Source organism: Chiloscyllium punctatum, chromosome 39, assembly GCF_047496795.1.
Source record: "Chiloscyllium punctatum isolate Juve2018m chromosome 39, sChiPun1.3, whole genome shotgun sequence".
NCBI lineage: Eukaryota > Metazoa > Chordata > Chondrichthyes > Orectolobiformes > Hemiscylliidae > Chiloscyllium > Chiloscyllium punctatum.
In genome coordinates this window covers 25,322,778-25,333,580 of record NC_092777.1, presented here as the reverse complement: position 1 = coordinate 25,333,580, position 10,803 = coordinate 25,322,778, and the positions used below count along the sequence as shown (strand labels likewise).

General features: G+C 65.0%; 1 protein-coding gene across 1 annotated transcript in view; it reads right to left on the bottom strand.

The window, feature by feature from the left end:
* The window catches only part of tbcd (tubulin folding cofactor D), a 282,112-nt gene extending 275,112 nt beyond the window's left edge, over positions 1-7,000 (bottom strand). The window contains exon 1 of the mRNA XM_072558324.1: positions 6,539-7,000. Within this exon, the coding sequence (XP_072414425.1) occupies positions 6,539-6,974 (436 nt within the window). The 5' untranslated portion in view covers positions 6,975-7,000. The remainder of the gene's footprint in view (positions 1-6,538) is intronic.
* Positions 7,001-10,803: the final 3,803 nt, after the last annotated feature.

Here is a 10,803-nt window from a genome sequence, read left to right as displayed (position 1 = left end):
GGGGAAAGAAGAGAGAGGTGGGGGGGGGGGGAAGAAGAGAGAGGTGGGGGGGGGGAAAGAAGAGAGAGGTGGGGGGGGGAAAAGAAGAGAGAGGTGGGGGGGGGGAAAGAAGAGAGAGGTGGGGGGGGGGAAAGAAGAGAGAGGTGGGGGGGGGGGAAAGAGAGAGAGGTGGGGGGGGGGGAAGAAGAGAGAGGTGGGGGGGGGGGAAAGAAGAGAGAGGTGGGGGGGGGAAAGAAGAGAGAGGTGGGGGGGGGAGAAGAGAGAGGTGGGGGGGGGGGAAGAGAGAGGTGGGGGGGGGGGAAGAGAGAGGGTGGGGGGGGGGGGAGAGAGAGGGAGGTGGGGGGGGGGAAGAGAGAGGTGGGGGGGGGAAAGAGAGAGGTGGGGGGGGGGGAAGAGAGAGGTGGGGGGGGGGGGAAGAGGGGGGGGAGAGGGGGGGGGGGGGAGGGGAGGGGGGGGGGGGGAAGAGAGAGGTGGGGGGGGGGGAAGAGAGAGGTGGGGGGGGGGGAAGAGAGAGGTGGGGGGGGGGGAAGAGAGAGGTGGGGGGGGGGGAAGAGAGAGGTGGGGGGGGGGAAGAAGAGAGAGGTGGGGGGGGGAGAAGAGAGAGGTGGGGGGGGGGAAGAAGAGAGAGGTGGGGGGGGGAGAAGAGAGAGGTGGGGGGGGGGAAGAGAGAGGTGGGGGGGGGGGGAAGAGAGAGGTGGGGGGGGGGGGAAGAGAGAGGTGGGGGGGGGGAAGAGAGAGGTGGGGGGGGGGGGAAGAGAGAGGTGGGGGGGGGAAGAGAGAGGTGGGGGGGGGGAAGAGAGAGGTGGGGGGGGGGAAGAGAGAGGTGGGGGGGGGAAGAGAGAGGTGGGGGGGGGGAAGAGAGAGGTGGGGGGGGGGGAAGAGAGAGGTGGGGGGGGGGAAGAGAGAGGTGGGGGGGGGGGAAGAGAGAGGTGGGGGGGGGGGGAAGAGAGAGGTGGGGGGGGGGGAAGAGAGAGGTGGGGGGGGGGGAAGAGAGAGGTGGGGGGGGGGGAAGAGAGAGGTGGGGGGGGGGGGAAGAGAGAGGTGGGGGGGGGGGAAGAGAGAGGTGGGGGGGGGGGAAGAGAGAGGTGGGGGGGGGGGGAAGAGAGAGGTGGGGGGGGGGAAGAGAGAGGTGGGGGGGGGGAAGAGAGAGGTGGGGGGGGGAAGAGAGAGGTGGGGGGGGGAAGAGAGAGGTGGGGGGGGGGAAGAGAGAGGTGGGGGGGGGGAAGAGAGAGGTGGGGGGGGGGAAGAGAGAGGTGGGGGGGGGGGAAGAGAGAGGTGGGGGGGGGGAAGAGAGAGGTGGGGGGGGGGGGAAGAGAGAGGGGGGGGGGGGGAAGAGAGAGGGGGGGAGGAGGGGGGGGGAAGAGAGAGGGGGGGGGGGGAAGAGAGAGGGGGGGGGGGGAAGAGAGAGGGGGGGGGGGAAGAGAGAGGGGGGGGGGGAAGAGAGAGGGGGGGGGGAAGAGAGAGGGGGGGGGGAAGAGAGAGGGGGGGGGGAAGAGAGAGGGGGGGGGAAGAGAGAGGGGGGGGAAGAGAGGGGGGGGGGAAGAGAGAGGGGGGGGGAAGAGAGAGGGGGGGGGAAGAGAGAGGGGGGGGGGAAGAGAGAGGGGGGGGGGGAAGAGAGAGGGGGGGGGAAGAGAGAGGGGGGGGGAAGAGAGAGGGGGGGGGAAGAGAGAGGGGGGGGGGAAGAGAGAGGGGGGGGGAAGAGAGAGGGGGGGGGGAAGAGAGAGGGGGGGGAAGAGAGAGGGGGGGGGAAGGAGAGGGGGGGGGGGGAAGAGAGAGGGGGGGGGGAAGAGAGAGGGGGGGGGAAGAGAGAGGGGGGGGGGAAGAGAGAGGGGGGGGGAAGAGAGAGGGGGGGGGAAGAGAGAGGGGGGGGGAAGAGAGAGGGGGGGGGAAGAGAGAGGGGGGGGGAAGAGAGAGGGGGGGGGAAGAGAGAGGGGGGGGGAAGAGAGAGGGGGGGGGGAAGAGAGAGGGGGGGGGAAGAGAGAGGGGGGGGGAAGAGAGAGGGGGGGGGAAGAGAGAGGGGGGGGGGAAGAGAGAGGGGGGGGGAAGAGAGAGGGGGGGGGAAGAGAGAGGGGGGGGAAGAGAGAGGGGGGGGGAGAGAGAGGGGGGGGGAAGAGAGAGGGGGGGGGGGAAGAGAGAGGGGGGGGGAAGAGAGAGGGGGGGGGGGAAGAGAGAGGGGGGGGGGAAGAGAGAGGGGGGGGGGAAGAGAGAGGGGGGGGGAAGAGAGAGGGGGGGGGAAGAGAGAGGGGGGGGGGAAGAGAGAGGGGGGGGGAAGAGAGAGGGGGGGGGAAGAGAGAGGGGGGGGGGGAAGAGAGAGGGGGGGGGGAAGAGAGAGGGGGGGGGGAAGAGAGAGGTGGGGGGAAGAGAGAGGTGGGGGGAAGAGAGAGGGGGGGGAAGAGAGAGGGGGGGGAAGAGAGAGGTGGGGGGGAGGGAGGGGGGGGAGGGGGGGGAGGGGGGGGGGAGGGGGGGGAGGGGGGGGGAAGAGAGAGGTGGGGGGGGGGGAGGGCAGTGGAGGGGGGAGGGCGGGGGGGGGGGGGGAGGGCGGGGGGGGGGGAGGGCAGGGAGAAGGGGGGAGCGGGGGTGGGGGGAGGGGGGAGGGAGAGGGGGAAGGGGGGGGGAGGAGACGGGGGGGAGGGGGAGACGGGGGGGGAGGGGAGACGGGGGGGAGGGGGAGACGGGGGGGAGGGGGAGACGGGGGGGAGGGGGAGACGGGGGGGGAGGGGGAGACGGGGGGGAGGGGGAGACGGGGGGGAGGGGGAGACGGGGGGGAGGGGGAGACGGGGGGGGAGGGGGAGACGGGGGGGGAGGGGGAGACGGGGGGGGAGGGGGAGACGGGGGGGGAGGGGGAGACGGGGGGGGAGGGGGGAGACGGGGGGGGAGGGGGAGACGGGGGGGGAGGGGGAGACGGGGGGGGAGGGGGAGACGGGGGGGGAGGGGGAGACGGGGGGGGAGGGGGAGACGGGGGGGGAGGGGGAGACGGGGGGGGAGGGGGAGACGGGGGGGGAGGGGGAGACGGGGGGGGAGGGGGAGACGGGGGGGGGAGGGGGAGACGGGGGGGGGAGGGGGAGACGGGGGGGAGGGGGAGACGGGGGGGGGGAGGGGGGGGAGACGGGGGGGGAGGGGGAGACGGGGGGGAGGGGGAGACGGGGGGGAGGGGGAGACGGGGGGGGAGGGGGAGACGGGGGGGGAGGGGGAGACGGGGGGGGAGGGGGAGACGGGGGGGGAGGGGGAGACGGGGGGGGAGGGGGAGACGGGGGGGGAGGGGGAGACGGGGGGGGAGGGGGAGACGGGGGGGGAGGGGGAGACGGGGGGGGGAGGGGGAGACGGGGGGGGAGGGGGAGACGGGGGGGGAGGGGGAGACGGGGGGGGAGGGGGAGACGGCGGGGGGAGGGGGAGACGGGGGGGGGAGGGGGAGACGGGGGGGGAGGGGGAGACGGGGGGGGGAGGGGGAGACGGGGGGGGGAGGGGGAGACGGGGGGGGGAGGGGGAGACGGGGGGGGAGGGGGAGACGGGGGGGGAGGGGGAGACGGGGGGGGAGGGGGAGACGGGGGGGGAGGGGGAGACGGGGGGGGAGGGGGAGACGGGGGGGGAGGGGGAGACGGGGGGGAGGGGGAGACGGGGGGGGAGGGGGAGACGGGGGGGAGGGGGAGACGGGGGGGGAGGGGGGAGACGGGGGGGAGGGGGAGACGGGGGGAGGGGGAGACGGGGGGAGGGGGAGACGGGGGGGAGGGGGAGACGGGGGGGAGGGGGAGACGGGGGGGGAGGGGGAGACGGGGGGGGAGGGGGAGACGGGGGGGGAGGGGGAGACGGGGGGGGAGGGGGAGACGGGGGGGGAGGGGGAGACGGGGGGGGAGGGGGAGACGGGGGGGGGAGGGGGAGACGGGGGGGAGGGGGAGACGGGGGGGGAGGGGGAGACGGGGGGGGAGGGGGAGACGGGGGGGGAGGGGGGGAGGGAGACGGGGGGGGAGGGGAGACGGGGGGGGAGGGGGAGACGGGGGGGGAGGGGGAGACGGGGGGGGGAGGGGGAGACGGGGGGGGAGGGGGAGACGGGGGGGAGGGGGAGACGGGGGGGGAGGGGGAGACGGGGGGGAGGGGGAGACGGAGGGGGAGGGGGAGACGGAGGGGGAGGGGGGGGGAGGGGGAGACGGGGGGGAGGGGGAGACGGGGGGGGAGGGGGAGACGGGGGGGAGGGGGAGACGGGGGGGAGGGGGAGACGGGGGGGAGGGGGAGACGGGGGGGAGGGGGAGACGGGGGGGAGGGGGAGACGGGGGGGAGGGGGAGACGGGGGGGAGGGGGAGACGGGGGGGAGGGGGAGACGGGGGGGAGGGGGAGACGGGGGGAGGGGGAGACGGGGGGGGAGGGGGAGACGGGGGGGAGGGGGAGACGGGGGGGGAGGGGAGACGGGGGGGAGGGGGGAGACGGGGGGGAGGGGGAGACGGGGGGGGGAGGGGGAGACGGGGGGGAGGGGGAGACGGGGGGGAGGGGGAGACGGGGGGGGAGGGGGAGACGGGGGGGAGGGGGAGACGGGGGGGGAGGGGGAGACGGGGGGGGAGGGGGAGACGGGGGGGGAGGGGGAGACGGGGGGGGAGGGGGAGACGGGGGGGGAGGGGGAGACGGGGGGGGAGGGGGAGACGGGGGGGGAGGGGGAGACGGGGGGGGAGGGGGAGACGGGGGGGGAGGGGGAGACGGGGGGGGAGGGGGAGACGGGGGGGGGAGGGGGAGACCGGGGGGGGGGGGGGGGGGGGAGACGGGGGGGGCGAGGGAGGGAGGGGGAGACGGGGGGGGCGAGGGAGGGAGGGGGAGACGGGGGGGGCGAGGGAGGGAGGGGGAGACGGGGGGGGCGAGGGAGGGAGGGGGAGACGGGGGGGGGGCGAGGGAGGGAGGGGGAGACGGGGGGGGCGAGGGAGGGAGGGGGAGACGGGGGGGCGAGGGAGGGAGGGGGAGACGGGGGGGGCGAGGGAGGGAGGGGGAGACGGGGGGGCGAGGGAGGGAGGGGGAGACGGGGGGGGCGAGGGAGGGAGGGGGGGGCGAGGGAGGGAGGGGGAGACGGGGGGGCGAGGGAGGGAGGGGGAGACGGGGGGGCGAGGGAGGGAGGGGGAGACGGGGGGGCGAGGGAGGGAGGGGGAGACGGGGGGGCGAGGGAGGGAGGGGGGGGCGAGGGAGGGAGGGGGAGACGGGGGGGCGAGGGAGGGAGGGGGAGACGGGGGGGCGAGGGAGGGAGGGGGAGACGGGGGGGCGAGGGAGGGAGGGGGAGACGGGGGGGCGAGGGAGGGAGGGGGAGACGGGGGGGCGAGGGAGGGAGGGGGAGACGGGGGGGCGAGGGAGGGAGGGGGAGACGGGGGGGCGAGGGAGGGAGGGGGGAGACGGGGGGGGCGAGGGAGGGAGGGGGAGACGGGGGGGGCGAGGGAGGGAGGGGGAGACGGGGGGGCGAGGGAGGGAGGGGGAGACGGGGGGGCGAGGGAGGGAGGGGGAGACGGGGGGGCGAGGGAGGGAGGGGGAGACGGGGGGGCGAGGGAGGGAGGGGGGGCGACGGGGGGGCGAGGGAGGGAGGGGGGGCGAGGGAGGGAGGGGGGGCGAGGGAGGGAGGTGGGGCGAGGGAGGGTGGTGGGGCGAGGGAGGGAGGGGGGCGAGGGATGGGGAGACGGGGGGGGAGGGGGAGACGGGGAGACGGGGGGGGGGGAGGGGGAGACGGGGGGGGGAGGGAGGGGGAGATGGGGGGGGGAGGGAGGGGGAGACGGGGGGGAGGGGTAGACGGGGGGGTAGATGGGGGGGAGGGGGGGGTAGATGGGGGGGAGGGGGGGGTAGATGGGGGGGAGGGGGGGGGTAGACGGGGGGGGAGGGAGGGGTAGACGGGGGGGGAGGGGTAGATGGGGGGGGAGGGGGGGGTAGATGGGGGGGAGGGGGGGGTAGACGGGGGGGGAGGGAGGGGTAGACGGGGAGGTGAGGGAGGGGTAGACGGGGGGGGAGGGAGGGGTAGACGGGGGGGGGGGAAGGGAGGGGTAGACGGGGGGGGGGGAAGGGAGGGGTAGACGGGGGGGGGAGGGGTAGACGGGGGGGGGGGAGGGGTAGACGGGGGGGGGAGGGGTAGACGCGGGGGGGAGGTGTAGACGGGGGGGGGGGAGGGAGGGGTAGACGGGGGGGAGGGAGGAGGGGTAGACGGGGAGGGAGGAGGGGTAGACGGGGGGGGGGGGGGGGAGGGGTAGACGGGGGGGGAGGGGTAGAGGGGGGGGGGGGGAGGGGTAGACGGGGGGGGGGGGGGGGGAGGGGTAGACGGGGGGGGGGGGAGGGGTAGACGGGGGGGGGGAGGGGTAGACGGGGGGGGGGGGGGAGGGGTAGACGGGGGGGGGAGGGGTAGACGGGGGGGGGGGGGGGAGGGGTAGACGGGGGGGGGGGGGGGGAGGGGTAGACGGGGGGGGGGGGGGGAGGGGTAGACGGGGGGGGGGGGAGGGGTAGACGGGGGGGGGAGAGGGGTAGACGGGGGGGGGGGGGTGGAGTAACGGTCTGGGATGCGGAGAAGGGAGTAGGCGGCGCGGGCTCTCACCGGTGAACTTCTGGCTGATGATCTCGCTGTGGGCCGGCTCAGCGGCGCCCGCGCTCCCCAGGCCTAGCAGCAGGCTCCGGACCTCCTCGCTCTCACTGAAGGTCTGCAGTGAGTTGGCCTTCGCGATGAGATCGGGCTCCCCTCCCGCCCCTTCATCCTGTTCCACCTCGGCCGCTTCGGGCCGGCTCTCGCTGAAAGCCATCCGCCGCCAATTTGCTGCCGACCGCCGGCCGCTGCCCTGGCAACCACCTGGTGTCTCTGACCCCTCACCCCCAGGTACGGCGCTCACTCTGGGACAGAAAGAGTGAGAGCGAGTTTCCGAAACAGCTCCACCACTTGATGCCAGCGGCAAGCTCCACCTCAGCGTGGCCTGGGCGTGGTATACCCTGTCGCTCAAAACAACCACATTCTTGTGATCATTGACAACAAAAGCCATAGCAACCCGAGGAGTTTTCTTTTCACGCAGAGAGTGGTTAGGATCAGGATTGCACTCTCTGTGGTGGTGACTGGGTTAATGGAGGCTTCCAGAAGGCAATTGGACTCTTATTTGAAAATAAACAATTTAAGACTGAGAAGAGGAGTCATTCTTCTTTCAGACGGTTGTAAGTCTTTGGACCTCCTTACCATAGGGAGCTGTGGGGCCAGCATCCTTGTGTATATTTAAAGCTGAACTAATTAGTTTCTTGATGAGTCGTGGAATCGAGGGTAATGGGGAAAAGGCACTGTAGTGATTGGAACCAGGTAGATTTCATTGACTATGAGATCCTTGACTGGGATTGTTAACCTGGTGAGTCAGGAAACCCTGACTGACCAATATAAACAGGGGAACTTTCGGGCCTGGGTATCCCTGGAGAAGGAGCACATGGTGTCTGACAACACCCTTGAGGTTTTACAGAGAGAGGTGGGCACCGCAGGGTGTGAAATGCTTTATTTCCCCTCCGACTGTATTTTGATTTAATTACCCTTTGTTATGGAGGGCAATGCTTGTTACTGGCTACCCGGGTGTTTCCTTTCTTCCTAGTTGTGGAATATGTGGGATATAGGTAAATTAATGTTACTTCTGCACATCTGCAATTCCATTTTACAAAGTAAATGAGCTCACACCAGTGTGTAATTGTTTTAGCCAAGAGCTGAGTCAACAAGAATGGAAACGATGTGGAGGAACTATATATTTGTTTTTGTATTAACTAAAATTGTATGTCAGAATGAGATGTGACAGAAAAACAATGGTAGACATTACGGGCAAATAGATAAGATGTTGTGAGGGGATGAAGTTAAGCTAGATACGCCTGTACAAACAGTAGGTATAAACATCTGTTTCCCACTTTTACGAAAACACAGGAACAAATCCCAATTAAAAGGGTCATAGGGATCAGAACAGCCTCGGGAAAGGCACAGATGGAGGGGGTAGATAATGATGAAGAAAGAATATGCCTAACAATGACCTACAGCAGGATGAGGTCAAACAGCCTTGTGAGGCCAGAAATAAGCATTTTGTCACAAACAAGGCCAGATAAGGCAAGAGATAAACAGGGGTAATGGGGGCCGGTCTTAGGGAAGTGGAAGATGTAAGCAGGGGAGGAGCAATGTAAAACAAAAGAAATCAAATTATATAAATGTTGTGTATGAATTGAATTTGGTGGGTATGTCCTCTGCCTTATAGACACTGAACATCACACCCACTTGCAAGTGTAAAATAAATGACACTACTGATTCAGATCTTGTCTCGGACTGAAATTATTGAAGTGAGTGGGCTTTGTTTCTCACAGAATATAAATAAAGTTTTATGCACTCAGTCAAAAACCAAACAGTTGAAAAATATGTAAATAGGAGTGTCAGAGGTTCAATATGAGAGCTGTCTCTGAGGGAGCTGGATCAGCGTCAATGACACTCCATGTGGAAATAAAGTGTGACTAGGTGATGGGCTACTGGCCTCTGTTGAATTATTTTTGTGTGGCTACTGGAAATCAAACAAAAATAGGAGTGTCAGAGATTCTGTTCATTCTGACAGCTGACCCTGAGGGAACTAGATCAGTGTCAAGGATTCTCCATTTAAAAAAATATAAACAAGGGAATGTTTAGGCCCGGGTGTCCCTGGAGAAGTTGCACGTGGTGTCTACCAATGCCCTTGAGGTTTTCAGGGAGAGGTGGGCATCGTGGGCTGTGGAGTGTTTTATTTCCCCCTCCAATTCTATTTTGATTTAGTCCTTGCCCTCCCTTTCACTTTTTTGATCACGTAGGCATTGCCCTTTGATGAGAAGGGCACTGTTTGTCACTAGCCACTCGAGCATTTCCTTTCTTCCTGGTGGTGGAATATGAATAAAGATTTTTACATTGTTTTTCGCTGTGTCTTATACCTGCACACACAAGACATGGGTACTGGGAAAAATGAGCACCGCTGCTGTTTGGTGGTAGTCTGGGGGTTAATTTGAAAAACATATATAGAACCAGGAGACAGTTCAGGGGACTGAACTCCAAGCTGGCTGGGTATTGTCAGGGTAAAAGGAAAAAAAAAGAAAAAAATATATAAACAGGGGAACGTTCAGGCCCGGGTGTCTCTGGAGAAGAAGCATGCAGTGTCTCCCAGTACCCTCAAGGTTTTCAGGGAGAGGTGGGCACCATGCAGTATGGAGTATTTTACTTCCCCCTCCTATTCTATTTTGATTTAATCCCTACCATCCCCTTCAGGTTTTCGATCATCGAGGCATTGCCCCTGAAGGGAAGGGCACTGTCTGTCACTGGCCACTTGGGTTTTTTTGCTTCCTGGTGGTAGACTATGAATAAAGGTTTCTGCATTCAGTACTTCTTCACTGTGTGCTACACCTACACACAGATGGCATGGATGCGGGAGGGAAATAAGCACTAAATTTAAAAAAAAACACAGAGGATTCAAAATCTCTTCAATTCAGGGACTGACTGTGAGCTAGCTGACCACATGTAAATAAAGGGTGGATTGTTATGGGATACCAACCTCTGTGCAGTTGTTCCAAGCTTGTAGTCACATGTAGAGAATAAAGGACCAGTATGGTCCTGTTGAATGGTGGAGCAGGCATGAGGAGCTAAATGGTCTTCCATGCTCTAAGAATGTCCCAAACTATTTCCCAACCTCTGACTGTTGTGTTGTGAATGCACCCTCTATGGTCATTAAGCCCTGAGGTGGGGCTCCAACCTAGAACCTCTGGCTCAAAGGAAGGAATGATAGTTGCTAGAAAGACCTTCTTTTGGCTGATGTAGAGGGGAATGGATGTAAAAAGAGTTGTCTGATCGATAGAAAATATTGAATACTCCATTTTAGAAAAAATGGCAATGATCAAATTACATGCTCCTCATGCCCAAGCCAACTTTCTACAACAGGAACTCTGCTAGACCCATTCCCCTCATGTTTTCCCCATAGTCCTGCACATTTTCTCTCATGATAATTATCCAGTACTCTTTTAAAGACATTGATTGATCTACAGCCACCATAATCCCAGGCTGGTTTGGAAATGTCTTTTTTTTGGACCAAACATGGCTGGACAATTTTCTGTGTGGAGTTTGCACGTTCTCCCCGTGTCTGCGTGGGTTTCCTCCAGGTGCTCCGGTTTCCTCCCACAGTCCAAAGATGTGCAGGTCAGGTGAATTGGCCATGCTAAATTGCCCGTAGTGTTAGGTAAGGGGTAAATGTAGGGGTATGGGTGGGTTGCGCTTCGGTGGGGCGATGTGGACTTGTTGGGCTGAAGGGCCTGTTTCCACACTGTAAGTAATCTAATCTAATCTAATCTAATCTAAAGCAGGGTAGATGCCTGTATTGTTACTGAATTATCCCATTTCATTAAAGGGTGGTGACGGGTGTGGTTCATGGTACTGGTCCAGCATGTACAGGATGAATTTCTCATGGTGATCTTACATTTCAGTTATGCAACCCAAGATGTTGGTTATGTTTTTTGGGAATCATGTGGTGAAAGTGCTCACCACTGATTGGACCTGCCGACTTGTACTCTTTTGTTGCCACATTTCAAGTTCAGCTACACACTACTTAAGATACTGCAAGCCAGAAACTAATTCTCAAACTGTGATGCCCAACACTTCCTTCCATTGATTCTTTGCCAAGTACATTATTCAACATGCTGTTCCACCAGTTTCCATCCTCATGGTGTTGAAAATAAGTCCAAGTTTCAGGATACCAGTACTTTTAACAACAGCCTGGCAAAGTTAAATTCCTTCCTGCTGGTAGTGGTACAGTCAGAGGTTGGGAAATAGTTTGGGACATTCTTAGAGCATGGAAG